This window comes from Lampetra planeri, chromosome 8 (assembly GCF_965212315.1).
Source record: "Lampetra planeri chromosome 8, kcLamPlan1.2.h2, whole genome shotgun sequence".
NCBI lineage: Eukaryota > Metazoa > Chordata > Hyperoartia > Petromyzontiformes > Petromyzontidae > Lampetra > Lampetra planeri.
Genome location: NC_136114.1, coordinates 15,332,812 through 15,352,715, shown reverse-complemented (window position 1 = coordinate 15,352,715; position 19,904 = coordinate 15,332,812). Strand labels below are relative to the sequence as shown.

The 19,904-nt window shown below is 49.9% G+C and overlaps 1 protein-coding gene across 1 annotated transcript in view; it reads right to left on the bottom strand.

Annotated features, from left to right (window-relative positions):
• LOC144720466 (E3 ubiquitin-protein ligase TRIM33-like) overlaps nt 1-15,846 on the bottom strand; it is a 46,572-nt gene extending 30,726 nt beyond the window's left edge. Inside the window, exon 1 of the mRNA XM_078597268.1 lies at nt 14,456-15,846. Coding sequence (XP_078453394.1) covers nt 14,456-15,263 — 808 coding nt within the window. The 5' untranslated portion in view covers nt 15,264-15,846. The remainder of the gene's footprint in view (nt 1-14,455) is intronic.
• Between the last annotated feature and the right edge of the window lie 4,058 nt (nt 15,847-19,904).

Here is a 19,904-nt window from a genome sequence, read left to right as displayed (position 1 = left end):
TGCATCAGCAGTGACATAACAGGGTGCATGGAGTTGACTTATGTCACTCAGAGCCTCACTATTCACACTTCTGTCTACCAGAGACCCGAGACGCAGCTTTCTGCTCAGAGTCAGCTTGAAACCGCGATATTTAAAAACGAATTACAAGATGGTTCTGTCACTGTGGAAGCTGTGTCTGTAATTTATGGCTATTTTAAGCCAGCCGGTCTTGAAGCGGCAAGAAGATATTATGACCGGATCCCCTCCTACCAACAACCATGGTTTCATCACGGTGAAAGAGCTGCACAGCTCATCCACTTTCTCCAGAATAAATAAAGATTATTATTGATTCTGACGATTCCATCGGGCAGCCCAACCACAGTCGTGACGGCGTACATGGCCTCGCTTTGCCCAATCCGCACGTCGCCCCATCCTGGCACGACAAACGGAGTGCGGCGACGGCGTCGCACCACCCTCGCGTGCCGATGAGAGTGCACACCTGGGCGGTCGAGCCAGTGGTGATGGCCTGGCAGAAGATGGCCGCAATCAAGTTCTCACTGTCGAAAGGCACCTCCTTCAAAGACCTCTGCTCGCTAATCTCCGTCATATGCAGTCTGTGGTTAAGGATACTTGAGAAGGCAAGTAAGTGCCCTGTCAATGCACTGACATGCCAGGATCTGAACCTTCAGAAAAACGCAGCGTTATCAGGTGAAAGAGCATGAACCGTGATAATAGGTACAGGTGTAGCTCTGCAATTTTTCTGTTCATGCCACTGCTGATGGAAGCACCCTCCCCGAGAGGGAGCTCAATGGAGCCCCTCTAGATGGTATTTTGGCCTACTCTTCTACACTGACCAGATATCTTGGAAGAGCTCTGAGTACCCACACTTTACGCCAGCACACGTGGTCTTCCGATTGACAGTGGTGAACCCATTTACACTGTCGGGTGGACAGAGGCGACACTCGCCGTCTCAAACGCTGTGCCGGCAGTTAGATTGCAACAACTTCACCGTACCTACTGATAAACCACGATAGCATCTCAAAAATTACATACATTTTTTCACGTTGATTTTTTTTTTGCATAAATGAGTGAGGTAGGTTACTTGAGGTTGACATGTTTAGGCATGGAGAGAGTGTCAGAGAAAAGCGATGCAGCGGAAAAAGACTGCAAAGAGAAAATTAGCGATCAGCGGAGAGGCCAGGAAAAATTTGCAGCAATGCCGGACGAGGTGCAGCCAAGGGGAGACAAAAACTGTAAAACTGTTTTATACTAAACGGTTTTTATTTTAGCAGGTAAGGCTTACTCAGCTAAAAAGCTCTTTTTCAGAAGCGAGAATGGCCACAAATGAAAGCTCAATTTAGTGGATTATCATGTGGAAATTTATTGCAGCCAAATACTCTAAATGAATGATCCGAAATGTGGACGGAAAAATTGGATAAAATCAAGGCGACTACGGGGAAAATGTGCAAACTCCGAATATATAGCCGTCAGCGTCAGCATCGAATCCACGACCTCCTGTGTGCCAGGCGAGGTAATTAACATCTCACCGCTGCGGCGCCGTGAAGGGACTGGGATACCACCCACACACCAGCACGGAACCACGGAGCAAAGCCACCAGGCACGGGTCACCGACGTCCGTCTCTGGACCGGTAAGCATGGCCCTGGGCCTTCGTTTCTCACTCAGTATTTTTTTTTCATTTAAATGTTTCATGTGAATTGACGTCACAAGCGTTTGTGCATCTTTATTAAAGGCAGTTTATGTTAAGGGCAAGAAAGTTGACACCTAGCACTGACCTTTAGACTATTCACGCACATTTGTTTTGCGCACCACCACACACGCCACCGCAGTACGACGAGGACAAAATGAGGCGAGGTGCATATAGCGTGCCAACATCATTCTCCGGAGCGGTGTCCCGCAATATTCCGCTGAATTTAATTCAATTCTAACCATATCGTAGTCGGATGCACAGTCTCACCCCAAACAGAGACTTCCACAAATTCAAACCGCCGAGGCTGCACCCTTGACTGGAGCCCCTACCCCTCGTGCTGTTGTCTGGTGCCGCTACCCAGGGTAAAACCTACTCCACACAAGCGACCCCGGCCAGCGACAGATGACCATGGACAGTGACCTCCACTTCCAACTGACCGCTGCCCGGCACGCCCTGGTCGCTGCCATTCCATCAGCAGTGGCGTGCTTGTTGTGCCATCGTACTCGCAGCACCACGTTTTCTTTTGGACCACTCATTGATATGCTAATTTTTTCTAACCCCCCTCCCTCTCTCTGCCTCCGCCCCCCCTCTGTCTATTTAAGGCCACCCCACAGAGACGATCACCCCTCACTGTCACCTGTGTTGCTCTCGCTATGTATGTATCTTGTGATATCTGTCTGCTAATATGTCTGTCTATAGTTTTCTGGTTAGATATTATGTCGCTATTTCATTATACCTGATGATGATTGCTTGTGTTGCAATCGAAACGTCGTATTCTATTATTTAATTTAATTTATTATTTTATCTTTAGACGTGACTTAACCGAAAGAACCAAATAATAAAGAGATTGCAGGGGCTGCACCTTTACTTATTTCGATACATTTAAATCGTTGCGTTTTGTTGTCGTGACGGAAAGCCAGAATAAAGCGGAGGACCTCCCTTAATGCGCTGGCTCTCTCGCTTGTTATTGTTCCTAACGAACGACAACACATGTGACGACTCGCTCCACTGACAGACGTTAACATGTCCGCATCACTGTCGGTGGTGATCGACCATGAATCGTGGTCTTTAAAAAAACTGAAAATAGATAAAGCAGGCAACATGTCTCCTTCATATCTGTCTCTCCACTTAAAAAATATTTAAGTATTATTTTCACAACCCATTTGCCACATAGCCTTCTGAGACTGCATAATTTCAGCAGCATTGATTCAGCACAACAAAACCCTTTGGACCGGTTCGACACTCAGCATGCCATCATCAGTGTCAGACTAGTTTGAACCGATGCTGGTGAACTTCCAGATGTTATAGCCAAGGACCCACTCTTCAAGATATGGGTCAGAGTTAGGATACAAAATAATATAATACAAAACACAAAATAATCCTTGGCGTTAAAGATTAGATCACATTATCAACGCACATTTTCCTAACACCGGTTCTTGCAAAAGTCCAACATTGATCCTCAACCCTCACGTTCAACTGGTGGCCTCGGGGCCAAAACGCTCTTGGAGCGGCCCTGTGACCTACGACCCCCAAGACACAGAAATAACAGATTAGAAGCAAGACAACTAAATAAACAACAGATAAACATGTGACAGCAATAGACAAGAATCATTTATCCAGTTTCCTTCCCATTCATGTGCAAAACACTGTCTTCCAGCAGACGGGAAGAGATTTCTAATTAGCTAGGCAAGTGGTGGAAGAGGAGGGGGTTGATGGCTGATTGGCTAACAATGCAAGGAGTAACAAAGGGCCAAGTTCCATTGCTGCTATTCCGGAACAACTCTTGACGGTGGTTCCCCTGTAATCTATGTAAAATCGCAGAATAAAAAAAAAGTAACTTGCCAGAAGGAGAACTGGTGGCACGGTGGTGAGCGCACTGCCCTCTGCACCCCGCAGCCTGAGGTCCACTACCAACCACGCTCACATCAGTGGAGTGAGATATCTGAACCAGAGGTGAGAGCTCCACTTCACCAACCGGCACTGACCGAGCGTGGTGAAGTACGGTCAAAGAACCCCCATGATTGACGTGTGGCAAAGCCTTCATCCCAGCGCTGGCTTAACACAGCGCTGCAAATTAATATTAATTTTGATTTTGCGGCACCTTCAGTTTTTTTTGCCAATGACGTTTATTCGCCCAAATTAGCGCCTTGCCGGTTGAGAAAGTGCCCCTCCTGGATTAGCGTCGCCGCAATCGGGGATGGTGATGGGCGCAGGTGTAGCGCACAGGCGGCACGTACCGGAGATGGGCACCATTACCGCGCTCTCACCTCCACTGGGAATGCTCACACAATTTTATAGGTCGCATTTTAATTTGAATTAAGCGGGCGACTATCAAAATACGCGAGGTGCTTGGCAGCTCCTGGGATGTCACGTGCGCCGCTCTGTACGCATGTCCTCGGTGTGTTGTCATCTATTTAATATTTTTTACTTACAGCCCTTTGTCAATCCACTGCTAGATCAAGGCCTGTCCATGCTTTTCGGTTGTGGAGGTTGCTAGAATATACTTCACCAAGTTAGTTAGTGCGGGTTGGTGAAGATTAGGGACCAGCTCAGACATCACTCACCAATGATGTTAGCCGGCTCTGGTACAAGTGGCGATTGTATGACGGCAACAAACGTGAATAAAAAATACCCAATAATATCAATCGGACACGAATGAAATATTTATCATCACTTGTGAGCGCCTTCATGACTTCCTCAATAAGCTCAAAAGTCCAAAGACAATGTGTGCTGGATTTCAGCACCTCTTGATGTGTAGGTGCTAAAAGATAACTCACTTTCATTTGAGAATGATCACATCTTTAACACCGGTCAGTCACTCACTCACTGGCTTAAAATTAACTCTCCATATGAGACGAGCTATACTTTCTGAAGCAGAAACGAGGCAATATTTACGTTACATTGGGTGACAGGGTGGTGGCACAGTGGTAACACTTGTCCTTCACAGCAATAAGAGCCTGAGTTTGATGTTCGATTCGGGCTCCTACCTGTGTATGTTTCCCCCCTGTTCTGCATGGGTTTCCTCTGGGTTTTCCGGTTTCCTCCCATAAGCTAAAAATATATACAATGTAACGAGGTGCTGGCCAAACATCCCAATGCTAAAAAAATACCTGCAAATTACTCAATTGGGATCACACGTGGATAAATCTCACTCCAATGTGAAAACTTTGCAGGGCCCTTCTGTGAAAGTGGCCGCTGTCAGAGTTAACACATTTGGTACGTGTATTCGGGTTGGTTGGTGACATGTAAAAGCTTTGATGTAAAATGTAATTTTCCTCTATAATTTTTGCCTCATATTTTTTTTATATGGTATACATATTAATAAAAAAGATATCTCTGGATAATGCAGTATATTTATATTTTGTATTGATTGGCATGCCTGTCCCAAGGCCCAATGTTCAATGACCTGAGTTCCCATCTCAGTGAAGCGGACAATAGGCCATGGAGAAGAGATCAATACATGAGCAGGCCAAGCATTGCGGCAAACCCACAGGAAACCCTACAAAAACAGAGAACACCGCGCGTTCTAACATCAGCGCTGGACCAATCTCATCAACGCGAGACATTAACCCGGGACGCTAAGTCCATCTCGTCAAATACACGTGTGGATTAATTGAACAATCTTTGTAGAATTAAAAAAAATCTTAATTATGCCAGTCCGAAGGCTTTGAACAAATTTAATACAATTTAGATTCAAAATAACTACGAGAAAAAAAATCATCGCATCTATTAATCCCCAACATAATCCGAATAACAAAAGCAAAATGTTCGGCTGTCTTCTCTTAAGCCGCGGTTGAAACTGGAACCATTTAACCATTTCAAAGGGGCTCGGCAAATGTTCCATGGCTTTAAACTCGCACTGCATTTTTTATTTCTCAGCTCTTGTCTTGCGCCGCAAAAGGCTTCCCTCAAACGCACCGCACCCCCAGCCAACACGAGCGCCCCCCCCCACCCCGAGCGGCCCATACCACGTGCTCACAGCCCTGGGACACAAACCATGTAAAAAGCCATTGCCTGCGGCAGTCAAATTGGAACCCTGAATTATAAAAAAAAACAGCCATGAAAATCCCAAGGCGGCTGGTGAAAGGGGCTGGAACCTGCGCTGGCTGGACAGTTCCTGTACTGCTGCTGGTGTGTTCGCCAAGTCGTCACCCTGTCACCCACCCCCCCAGGGCACACATCACATGTGTCCAAGGCTATCAATTAGTAACTGAGAACTGGCCAGTGTTGCCCAACACTCCAGAACTGCAGAAAAGCAATTGTTCGAATCAGATTCACAACCTCAATGCCTTTTTTTTCCCAGAAAGTATTTTAAGAGCAAATATTTGTCTGCACTATCCCCTCCACACCCAAGCCAATGCCGTTAATCCATGAATACATTTCTGATGGGGGTGCGATGGGTAACGTCTCAGATTACAACGGGTGCTTTAATCTTGATAGCTAAAGCAGTAATCAGTAATGGATGTTGTTGCTTTGTGGTCAGTAATTTGGTTGAGCTTTAACTTTAAACATTTACAAGACCTTATCATGATGATATCTCAACGATTCTGGGTCACCGCCTCCCAAAACCCCCACCTCCCCCCCCCTTCACTTTTACATCAAGTTCTGCTTTTACGCCTATAGCGGCCCACAACAACGCATAATGAGTTTGCAAACAATCTTTGAGTTTGCATGGAAGCAGGGCCCCGTGTTCAGATGACGTGCTTTTGCCATTAACATCCGGCAACCCGGCAGCATGTGTTTAACGCGCATGACTGCTGATGAGACCCAGAAGGTCGAATCCTGTCCAGATTTCGTATTTAAACAAATGCCTTTTGATAATGTTTGTCTGATGAGCCAATACGGTGTTGGACTAAACAAGTTGTATTGATATGCAGAGATACAGGCAAGAGTTCTGCTTGTATTTGGTTGAGCTGTAACTTTAAACATTTATCTCAACAGTTCTGAGTAATCCCTCCCTCCATCTACTTCACCACCCGACAACGCTAACCAGTGCGGTGAAGTATGATCAAGCAACATCCTCTGACTGACAGCTCAGAGGCCTTCATCCAGCAGTGGCTTGACAAAAGGCTGCACATCACATTCAATAATGTAGATTCGTTATAATTGCATCCCATTTGCAGGCATATAAAAAACATAAAATATCAGAAGAATAAAAAAAGATGAAATTAATAGTTCACTTAAGTTCCGACAGAGTATTTATAATCTGTGACGGATGTGCCACGCCGAGGCGTGAGACAGGCGACGGTGGCGCTGTCACACGGACCGTGCGGTGCCACGTGAGGTGCCACGTGCGTGGCCGTGCAGAGCGGCTGCATCTGACGTGACGGCACTGTACGTACTGTGCCACTGTGCCCTGACTTGTGACCGACGCCGAGCGTGTCACATGAGTAAGCGTCAGTGGTGTAAACATCGTCATCAGCTGCAGGAGCCATGGTCAATTCGCTGCTGGATTAATGCCCATCCGAGCCGTGAACTCTTGAGTATTTTTTCTGTAGGGTACGTTTAGGAGTGAGATTTGCCGACGGCGTGACGATCTTCTTGACCGCATGGTTGATCTTGATGAGCAGCAACAACGACAATTCTACATCGAAGCGGCCGAGCCAGATAACTGCGCCAGGAGTAGCGGAGAGTATCGCTGTGAGGCATAGCAATAAAACATGCTCTGCAAATTTAACCAAGGAAAACATCAACAATTTTAGGTTGTAGAAAAACATGGTAAAAAGATACATCACTTAGTGTATATATATATTTTAAACCAGATGAGAGCTCATCGAGACTCTTTCTCATAGACCCATCCCTTATGCCGATCACAAGTCAGCATCTAAAACAACAAGAGCCGTTTTTTGTCGAATTCGGTAAAAAAAGAAATCAATATTTTAAGAGCGGCGAAGTATGTGAAGACGAGACGGTGGTGCTTGCAAAAGAACGTCGCGAAGCAGTCCTTAAAAGAGCCGCAGGTTGCGACCCCTGGGGACTATCACCTCTGGCAGTTCACCTGTAGTGATTGAAGCAAGCCTGACTGCTGATGGGACACCAAATGTCAAAACCTATTTTTTTGTAATATATTGAATCAATGCTGCTGAAATTATGCACGCATAGAAAGCCGTAAGTCCGTTGGATTGTTGAAAAAAATAATTGATCTGAAGAATAACAATGATTTGCTTTATACAGCATCACCGCTTATGAAAATTCCATCTCACAGTCGCTGAGTAACCACAGCCAAGTCAGACAGCAGCCAGGCAGTGAGCAGGCGCTACCAACAATTGCCCAAGCGCTGCAGTCCTCTATAAATTAAGACATTTTCAGCCAAGTAACGACAGTTAATATACGTGGGAGAAAACCCCTACATGCGAGGGGGAAACACTAGACCACACAGGAGGGATAGATGAAATATTAGTCTGCACTTAGCCATTCCGCCTTCTCCTGGCGAACCAGAAGTGCAGCTTCACAACATGTGTGAGAACCACCAACCCTCACATAAACAGTGCTGGATTACAGGCCACGCGCAGAAAGCAACCACCGCAGCTGATTTGTGTGGCGAGACAGATATATATGACAATGTATTGTCTGCTTATCTCTATTTGCAAGGGAGACCTGGGTAAAAACGGAGCAAAATAAACCATAATACAAGGTCAACAACCTTGTAATCAGTTGTGCCATGGAACTGCTTGTGCAAATACAACTCTTACACATTTATAGTGCCACTAAATAAAACAAACTCAAGCCATTTGGCCATGATAACGAGGTGATAAGAGTCCTATCTGCATTTAGTCAAATATGCCCATCAGAAAAGAATGCGTGCCTTTTGCATGCATGTAACATGTAAATAAAGCATGCATATTGGAACCTACTTGTTGCAAAAAACACTGGCAATGAAAATGAATACAATATATACTGGTTGAAAAAAACATATAACTTGGCCAAACCAGAAAAATCCCCACATTGCTCCGAGTAGTTGAGCTGCACATAGTGCAGGTTTTGCAGAGGAGTTTGGTCAGTGGGGTATGCCGCTACATTTCTGGCTTTACACGTAAAACCATGAGCGAGTGTTTGTGTCTGTGTGTCACCAGGAGATTGAGTGGCTGAGTGATTGTGAGCCCGTGAGCGAGCCTGCTGGCATTCCACCGTGTGTCGGTGTGTGTGTGAGATTGAGTGCTTGAGTGATTGCAGGCATGAGTGTGGCTGCCTGCTCGCTCCAGGGGTGATTGAGTGTGCGCCTGTGTGCCTTGGTGTGAGTCATTTGACTGTCTGTGGTCCTGATGCGTAATGCGGGCACGCGATTGGTTCCCCGAGCGCCGCCCGGAAGGGCTGATGGGATTAGCTTGGCACGTCCGCTCAGGGCGGGCTCCAACCAGATCCAACCGCTCACGACTGGCTCAAACCGGTTACAACCACCCACCGGGGGGAGGGGGTGTGGGGGATTAGGGGGAGGAGCAGAAGTGGGGGGTTGCAATGGGCGGGGGGGAACGTCAGAATATCCTTCCCATCTGCTCTCAACCACCACGGGGGGGGGGGGGCCTCTGGCAATTGGCAGTGAAGTTCTGAACAGATGGGGGGGGAGAGCAATGTGCAGCACAGCCCGGGTAGAAACCACAGCGGGGCGGATTGGTGTGGGGACCCGCACGCGTGAGGACGAGAGCACATGGGCAGCACACAGGTGGCACGCACAGAGGGCCCACGCACGCGACTTGGTCCCCCAACTACTGCGCCAAACCCCAACTCACTAATTATATGGCTGGGTGCTGGGTAAATGCGGCTAATTAAACGTGTGTTAAAAGTTCACACGGCCAATGTGATGACAACATTCATGCAAGTGGAGTACGCATGACAAATGAACCAATTACAACCCCAAAGGGAAATAACCATTTGTCTTACAATGTATTAAAGTAAAGTTTTAATTGTACAAATAGGGTATGGCGACGGGAGGCTAATGTAAGATACGCAGGATGTTTGTTAATTTTGTTGGTGTAATTGCAATTGCTAGACTACAGCTACCAAGCGCAATGAGGGGGGGAATGGTTGTGGACTGCAGTGAGAAGCCGGCCAGCTGAGTTCTAGTCCCAGCCAAGGCTAACACCAGTGGCCAGTGAGATCTACACCGGTTCTAGACCGCTCTCTTCACAAACCCGCACTGACCGCCACGGTGAAGTATGGTCACGCAACTCCATGGCAGAAATGTTTGGGGAGGCCTACATCAAGTGGCCTTCACATTATGATGTATTAATCTTACATTGTGTGGTGATACTGTGTTAGCAGAGGTACACAAGCACAAATAACAACAGACTCAGTCCATAGAGGAAGGCTCCTCTCTGGCCTTTGTATTTTCTGTGAAGGGCCCATATCCCAAAACGTCGCCTATTACACACGTCTCCTTTTAAGGCCACGGTGCTATCGATGGATTCTTCACTTTGGATTGCGCATACATCCACAAGGCGTTATGTAACACCGGGGCTGATGGGTGTTGCTAGTGGAGTCGCACCGATGACGATGCAGCTTGGCGACCTGCCGCGGAGTTGCGATCACAAAGGGCAACGAGACACCGAGCGCCACCACCACCACCACCACCGTGCGTCCCCCGGGGGGTTACGTTTCACAAGTCGCCACCCTTGTGCAACCCACGGCGGCCGCCAGGGCCGTGCATAGGGAGGGTGCGGGCCTGGGGTAAATCGCACCGTGTAGGCAACCCCCCCACACCGACACCTTCAATCTAGTCCAGAAGTATTACATCTGACGCCGTGATATTGAAGCCCCGTGACCCCCCCCCCCCAAGCGCGGGGCCCAGGGCGGTCGCCCCGATTCGCCGTACCAGTAGGGACGGCTCTGTAGCAGCGGCAGCGTCCACAACTGCTGACACCACCAATGCTGCACGAAAGTAATGGGGTAAAGCTCCACCGCATTGCAACGCCAAAAATTCTACAAACGGAGATGGCCGCGTGGTAACACCGGCAAAGTATCTATTAAGGCTGGCACATAAATATTCGAGATGTCAAAAAACCCACAACGAAAACGTTGTGGGCAGCAGAGGGCAGTGTCATAAAACAGTGTTGCACTGTACATTCAAGCTCCCACGTCTCTGCTCTCCGCAATCATCAACCCGAATGAGCACACATCGTGCAGCTCTTTCGGATGAGGGCCTCCCCATGCCGTGCCGATCAGAGGGGGGTGGTATATGAACAAACTTCACCACGCTGATCAACGCGAGTTGGCGAAGCTGGGGAGAGCACAGACATGGAAGCATAGACGTACGGTACAACAACGGATTTTGCTGCCTGTGCCCAACTGTGCTACACGCAAAGTCACCTCGCAGCGGCCTCTAACACCTCTTTGATGCACGGCGGCCACCCATCCGAGCGCTAACGAGGCTCAAACCTGCTTATCTTACGAAATCTGATATTTCTACATTCCAGGTGATTTATTCACACAGAATGCAACAATATACGTGTTACCCGTTATGTGTTTTGACATTTCTAGTATTTACTTGCCAATGGTAATAATGAAAGTTCTGTTGTTTCAATGCAGAATTCCCCGACTGTAAACAGCTGCTGCAATTAATAACTTGGGGGAAGGCGTGTCCACACGAATCAGAATAAGCACGTGCGTGCATGCTGGCTTGAGTCACCCCGTGGCGTGATACGCCAGCGCAGAGGTCAGTGACAAAGCGGACCTGGTCAGGGGTCACTGGACCCATGGTGCACAGGGGTCACTGGACCCATGGTGCACAGGGTAAGGAGGTGAGAAGGTCACGGGGCAAAGCGCACGATGGGTCTAAGCTCCTTCGGGACCGTGAGGTCCCAGGGGTCAGAGGTCTCAGCCACTGTTCAACAACCAGGCAAAGCTGTTAAAAACGAGCAGTGGGGTGTTTTTAACACACGTCACATCGTCATTGTAAAATAGTGTTAACTTAGAGAGTTTTAGCAAATCCACTACAGGATGAAAGTTTCTCCACACCATGTTGGCCACAGGGTTTATTTGACCATACTTCGCCAAGTTCGTCAGCCCGGGGGCTGGTGACGGCAGGGAGCATAGAAGTACAGCTAAATAGATTTTCTGTGCTTTCCACTGCTGCACACCACGTAGCCCCATGCCAGTCTCGAAGACAACCTGTTGGTGCATGGTTGGTCTCCCATCCAAAACTATTCAAGCTTAACCCTGCTTAGCTGGAGCTTTGACGAGACAGAGTTCATTTTGGGTGACTTGGTCACCTCCCGAGTAAATCCTTAACAATGATTAAATACATTGGTCATTTAAATAGTTTCAGTACTGTATACAGGCAGAGCTGTGGCGCAGTGGGTAGCGCGTTGCGCTATGAAACCGGCAAACAGATTTTGATTCCTGGCCACGGCTAACATCAGTGGGCGAGTGATTTCAGATGTCACAAGCGGTCCTGCTTCACCAATCCACACTGACCAGCGTGGTGATGTATGGTCAAAGAAACCCCAGGATCAACATGACATGGGGGGGGGGGCATCATCCACTGGTGTATTGAGAAAGGCTGGAATTTATTATAATTACTTATTGTATATAAGTTTTGCAAATGGAAATTTTACTTTTTTCCCAGGACCCAGTAGTGCTGGGGTCAAGCCATGGGGGTAGACTGAGTGGCACTGTATGTTTGAGTGGTCGTGATGTCCTTGCTCCCAAGAGATTTGTCACTGCCGATGCCAAAACAGCAGACAAGCAGGCCAGGAGGAGCAGCACGCTACCCGCTGCGCCACCACTCCCGCCAACTACATCCCTGCAGCATGGACGCTTGCAACTGCAGTAGTCCTCCATGCGCACTGGCCTGCACCATTACAGAATGTGGATTCTTCTAGCAACTGCATGCGACCGCGTCTCAAGAAGCGGTCCGGACACAGTGGGAATTTCGATTTTGTCAAGAGGCATTCAGTGATACGCAGACAAATACAAGGTAAAATTTGAGCCTGGAATTAAACAGGGGCAGGGAATCAACTGCACAGATGAATTATGGAAGGGAGTTCCTGGCAATAGCGGGAGCAGGGAAGAATGAGCGACCTCCCAATGAAGGGACAACTGGAGGCATTGAAATTGGAGGCATTGAAATTAAAGCCTTGGTTGATGAACCGGAGATGAGAGGGGAGAAGTAGAAGAGTGCATGGAGAGGAGTAGAGTGAGATGAGGGGAGAGGGAGGGGAGAGGGAGGGGAGAGGGAGGGGAGTGAAATGGGAGGAGAGAGATAGGTGAGTGCATGGAGGGGAGGAGAGTGAGATGAGAGAGACAAGCGATAGGCATGGACGAGTCCATAGAGGATCTTGAAGACATCAGTGAGTGCGATCTTTAAATTGCACCGAGGATTGAATTGGGAGGCAGTGCAGGGAATGGGGTGATGTGGCCGCCTTCACGGGCGCTGGTGAGAGGTCTGGCAGAAGCATTTTGGGTCATCACCTGCATCGAAACGACCTGCGAAATGCTCTCTTACAGACTGGTTTACCTGCCACACGCTCACCTATGCAATTTGTTCACCTGCCTCTGTAAACCCTATCACATGCTCACATTCATACGCAAAGACTCAATAAAGAAACTAACACAAATTCCACCACAATGCCCTCCTGATAAGTATATGGACTCTGAGAGGATTTCCCGCTTAGAGATCGGAGAATGAGGATTTGGCGATAATTCCTTGCAGCACAATCACCTGCAGCCACAAGCCCAGCGAGCCCTGCAGCACACTCACCTGTGTTTACCTGGCCTCACCTGGCCATGTGTACGCGTGGGTTATTGCGCAATACCAAGACACATATGTTAAGTGCAGTGCAAGCATAGTCAAGAAAGGTGCACACACACACACACATCTCCCTGGACACACACATCATACTTAACCACCTGAACATACACGTCACGCACACACACCTGTGCACACTTACACCATTCACATAATCACACACACACACACACACCTGGATACATAGACACACCTGGACACAGTACACACAATTTGTACTTGCACACCAGAACAAGCACAGGTGCTGTTCACCACCAAGTGGCGGTGAGGTTACCATGGGGCTTGTGCCAGGCTAGGTGCACACTGTGGATGTCAAGTGAAGTGTGGAAGGCTCGCTTGCTGGCAAGTCAACACCTCGTGCACACAAAGACAAATACACACAAAGTACACCGACGAAAACACCATCACACACACGCAACGCAATGCACACCAAACATTTTAACTGGCTTAAATTATCCGAATATAAAAAAGATGCAAGGAGCATGCTGAAAAAGGTAATTGGACTAAGTGTGGCTTTCTTGTGTAAATAATCATCACACGAGAATCATTCGCATACAACACGTGCACAGTGCACCATACACACCTACACCCACCTGCACGCACTGTACATCTGCACACCGAAAACGTAAACCAATGTGAACATACTTTACATATACAGTACCCCACGCCAAGCACACTTGAATATAGCAACCTAAACACATGCACAGCTCAACATGGACAATCGAAACATCTCAACACAAACACACCACACACACACACCTGTAAACACAAACACATTTGCCGTCCAGGTGCAAATACCATGTCACCACAACAAACACCTTCACCATTACCATCACCTCCACCATTACCATCACGTCCACCACCACCACTACCATCACCTCCACCACTACCATCACCACCTCCCACTACCATCACGTCCACCACCACTACCATCACCTCCACCATTACCATCACCACCTCCCACTACCATCACGTCCACCACCATCACCTCCAATGCGACCCCCACTGACACGACCCCACACACCTTGCACTGACATGGGCCCCACAGGCGAAGGTGGCTGCTGCTGTTGCTGCTGATGATGCTGCTGCTGCTGATGGTGCTGTGGATGCTGTTGTGGGTGCTGCTGCGGATGCTGCTGCTGGTGGTGGGGCTGCTGGTGAGGCTGTCCATTCATGACCGGCCCCGCCATAGGAACGGGGATATGCGGCTGCGGCGGTGGCACGCACACGGCACACAGGGAGTGGAGGCATGGCAGCAGCTTGGGCTCCCGCCTCTGCAGGGCCTGGCCACAGGCAGCGCAAGACTCCAGGAGATTGAGAGGAGGAGGTGGAGGAGGTGGTGGTGGAGGTGCAACCTCCTCGCCGGGCACGGCCTCCTCTTTGTTGCTGCTGCTGCTGTTCCTGCCGTCCTCCTCCTCCTTGCTGCTGTTGTTATTGTTGACGATGTTGTCACCGTCAGACGCTTTCTCCGCGTCGTCGTGTTCAGGCCCCGCGGGCCCGGCCGCCTCGGAGGCCGCCTTTGTGTGGGAGCCCGCGGGGTCCGGCGTCAAAGCGGGGCCCGCCGACAATGCGGCCTGGTCCGGGGGCGAGGCGCGGCCTTTGTCATCTCCTCCTCCTCGCGGCCCCGCGTCGCCCTGGCCGCCGCCGCCGCCGTCTCCCGCCTCCTGCTCGTGCTGCGAGTGGAGGAGAAGCCGCAGCTGCGGGTGCTGGTTGAGGTGGTTGCTGCTGCTGCTGTGGTGGTGGTGGTCGTGGATGTGCTCGGCGCCGACGAGGACGGGCACGGCGATTTCTCCGTTCGCCCCGGTCACGCTGACCAGCACCACGTCGTCCATGGCCGCTCCGACACTCCGGGGCTCGAGGCCGCGGCCTCCTCCGTCTCACTCCTCCTTTCTCCTCCTCCTCCTTCACGTCGTTGTCCTCCACGTGCTCGCACCTCGTCAACCACCACTACCTCCTCGTCGTCGTCGTCCTCCTGCACCGGAGTGGCCGAGCTGAGGCTGGGAATCCAGCCCCGTCGCCCGAGACTCGCACACAACCGCGCGCTCTCTCCGGCTGCTGCCCCCACCGCCGACGCCGCCGCCATCAACGTCACCCAACTCGGCTGCACCCGCGGCGCGGAGAGAGCCACAGCGCCCCCTGGCGGGCAGCGGGGACGACTCACAGACTCCACACAACTCTCAGACTCTCACAGACTCCACACAACTCTCTACAACTCTCACTGACTCTCTCAGACTCTCTGACTCTCCACAACTCTCACACTCCACACAACTCCCCCAGACTCCCCCAGACTCCCCACAACTCTCTCTGACTCTCTTAGACTCTCCTAGATTATCCTAGACTCTCCAAGACTCTCCTAGATTATCCAAGACTCTATTAGACTCTCCAAGACTCTCCCAGCCTCTCTACCACTCTTCCAGACTCTCCCAGACTCTCCCAGATTATCCAAGACTCTCCAATACTCTATTAGACTCTCCCAGACTCTCCCAGATTATCCAAGACTCTCCAAGACTCTATTAGACTCTCCAAGACTCTCCCAGACTCTCCCAGATTATCCAAGACTCTCCAAGACTCTCCACAACTCTCACACTCCACACAACTCCCCCAGACTCCCCACAACTCCCCCAGACTCCCCACAACTCTCTGACTCTCTTAGACTCTCCTAGATGATCCAAGACTCTCCAAGACTCTATTAGACTCTCCGAGACTCTCCTAGATTATCCAATACTCTATTAGACTCTCCAAGACTCTCCCAGCCTCTCTACCACTCTTCCAGACTCTCCCAGACTCTCTCAGATTATCCAAGACTCTCCAAGACTCTATTAGACTCTCCAAGACTCTCCCAGACTCTCCCAGATTATCCAAGACTCTATTAGACTCTCCAAGACTCTCCCAGACTCTCCCAGATTATCCAAGACTCTCCAAGACTCTCCAAGACTCTCCACAACTCTTCCAGCCTCTCCCAGCCTCTCCTACTCTCCACAAACCTCCCACTCTCCACAACTCTTCCAGACTCTCCCAGCCTCTCCACAACTCTCACAGACTCTCCACAACTCTCCCACTCTCCGAAACGATGCCAGACTCTCCACACAACTCTCCCCGTATCTCCCCAACTCTCCAAGAATTCTCCTGTATCTCCCCAGCCCTCTGTATCTCCTAGAATCTCCATACTATCAATGTCTTGTCTATTGCAACTATCTGTCCCGGTCAACCCGTCCTGTCTCTCCCAACGCTCTCGGTCTCTGCCAACTCTCCTGGCTCTCCCACTCCCCGTTCTCCCTCCACACCTTCATCTTCACCCTGTCCCAACGGTGTCGCTGCCGAGTGTGCAGGCGGTGCAACTGCACCGGGGTCCACGGACCGGAATGGCTCAGGCGCCGTGTTTTGAAGGTGTGGGTGGGAAATTGATAATGGGGGCCAAAATCCACCGTATCCCTCTCCACCACTGCTGGACACGCACTCTGCAGTCTCCTCTTGTCCCCGTCGATTCTTCGACCTCCTCCTCCTGGACCCCCTCCCCGCGGACCGCCCTGCAGAGCGGCCATGTAATTGGTAACTCTTTACCCCAGCGAGGTGGCCCGCTGGGCTTCTAATGGACACGTGTGAGTCACGGAGACGTTGACACGCGGCGCATTCACGCCGGGGTTGCCGTTTACCCACCACCCCCTCGGCATTCTCACAGCCCCCCCCCCCCCACAAAGTTACAGTCTCACACTGGGGGTTCCCTGCAGCCGTGTGCGCTAATTGCCCCCCCGAAGGGCCTCATTATGCAAAGCTCTGCCAGCGGGCAGGATGCCTGCATGCCCCCCCCCCCCGCGGCTACTCTGCCGCGGGGGGGGCCGAGCAGTGACCTCGTTGAGTCTCAACACTTTATCAGGAGGATTCCGCTGCTACATCGGCACGCTTGGCCAGTTCCGTGAATACAAACCGCCTGGTTTCGCACAGTGCGGGAGGATATCGGAGCATCCGGTGAACATCAACCAGGCAGAGAAGGGGCCAAAACAGACGGGGCGAGGAACCCACCTACCGCACTGCCACCTACCTGGCCGCCTCGCAGGCCAGCGGGATATATCTCACGAACCCCCAGGTGAACCGGCAACCCTTGCTACAATGCACCGGGCCGGCTCAATCAGGATACATTCTCTACATTCAGGAAATCCCCTTCGCTACCAGGGACGGTAATGGCTAACACAATATTGGACCGCGTTACACATTCCCACAAACATCCTGGACACAAGAGTGAACGTAAGATCCTTTCAATGTTTACACGTCAATATAACACGTGACGTTTGTGTTCAGTACTCTGTACGGCAGTTCCCATCTCATTAAAGACTGATTGTGTCAGTGTGTCCTTGCCGGGTAAATTCAGGTTCACGCCATACGTCCATAATAAAGGTTGTTGGGTGAGATCACGTTAGTATAAATGTGTCGCAACCCTTCACCACCCGACACGGCCAATCAATAAGACATGTGTCACGTTAACAAGACGCCAATTCGTTACTTCTTTAGCCCACCGGTGTGTTTGAAGAGCGAATCCACAACATTTACATTTCAGTCCGATTCACTCTTCAAACACACCGGTGTGACCTAAATTCGAACTAAGACCATTGTGTGATCACCACCACGGAGTAGCCAGGGCTATTCTACTCCTTTTGCAGCGGTTTCAACCTTTTGGGTCTCATCAGTAAAATTCGGAGTCAGGCCGGTTTATTGAACCGAGATGGTCGAACCTGTTTAGAATTTGCCTGCTTCAGTAAATGCCGTGAAACAAGTCCGGAAGGCCCATAGGCTGATGGACCTGAATAACTTTTTTTAGACAGAGAATGATCTTATAATTTTACCCGTAATGCTTTGCAGCAGCACAACATCATCAACAGCCATGACCAATCCACTCCTAAATGGACTCTCCAAGCCATCGCCATCTCGCATGGCCTTGCGATGGTCAACACACCTAGCACCTGCACACGTGGCAAATTTCATCGCTCAATCGCTGGGAAGGTGGCTCTCGTTGTGTTTGAAATCCGAGGTAATTATTGGGTCACACCGCACCTGCTCCGCACCTGCACACCACACTTGCACACCACACTTGCAAGCACCTCTAGTCGTAGACAAACAATGCGAACTCATTTGACAACTCACCCGGTTTTGTACTTGACACCCAACTATCTGACCTGTCTGCGTTTAAAGTTACACACCTACGCAGGCCATGTGTTGTTCATGAGGAGCGCCCTTTATTCTTTCACGGAGAGTCAGGTGGAAGCGTTGAAGGAAAGGGAACCCATGGCAGGTGACAGGTGACCAGGGCACATCCTGAGAGAGCTCATCAGGCGGCGAGGCGTGACAGGGAAGGTGAGGATGTCCGTACAGAGCGGAAAGAGGCGAAACAAACCGACATCAACACCGAGAAGCGAACACAAAAAGTGGAAATGGGTCCTAACCAAGTGCCGCTTGGTTAGAGGTAGGGGGTTTCGGTTAATGGGGGCTTTACTACCAGCTGATTGGTTAGTCGGTTGGGGTTTTGGATAAGGCGAGTACTAGTGACTGGAATGATTAGTTATGATGGTTAAACTAGTAGTGAGTGGGAGGGCTGGAGCTAGTGGCTGGTTGACGAGTTAGGGTTAGATGCCGTGTTTGGTTGGCGAGTGTACTCTACCCCAATCCTGCTTGTTCCTCTTCGCCCCCTCTGGCGTCTCCTGCCTGACCTCCTGCGCCTCTATCGAAATCTCAATGCACTGCCTGCCACTAGGGGCGCCTCAACACTGCGAAAGACGATATGGCATTGTGGATAGCAAGGACTTAACAATACAAGCACGTTTGTCCAAACACCCAATCCTGCCTTCTGTCAAGCGGACGGGCTAAACATGCAATCTGTCACGAAAATGTCATCAGCGGTCGGGCACAATGACGTGCAGCAGCTGATATGTGAAACATACAAATCATACTTTAACCTTTGAAGGGGAGCAAGGTATATGACGGTCTTTTTTGCTGGGTCAAGATGTTGCATGGCTGTCTTATTCATGAGTTTGGACTCGATTTATACAGAATAATTTGTTGTTTGTGGCTACTTTGTGGCAGGGCACTTGGAAACACGAGACGCAGATGGGTTGACACGATAGTAAAGTTACTGAGGGTACAGGTCACGAGGTCACAAGCTGATAGTGTTCCCAGGGCTCCATGTGGAGAAGCCTTTGAACGACATTCTGTCGTGCAACGCCAGCGATGCAGGGGGCTACATTGTGCCACTCTTGCACCCAAACACGAGCTCATTAGACATTCTGCGGAGGGCCCCGAATGTTGGGAGTCACTTCCCCGTGATGTGGGCTTGACGCGTTGAATCAAACAGAGTTCTCGGCACTATAATTTGCTGGTGGAATGAAACACAAACAATTTGGATAATCACACCGACAGCTAGATTGCAGCAATTTCCGTAACAAGAGAAAACAATTCTGGCTCAACATAAAACTCAGCATGTTGGG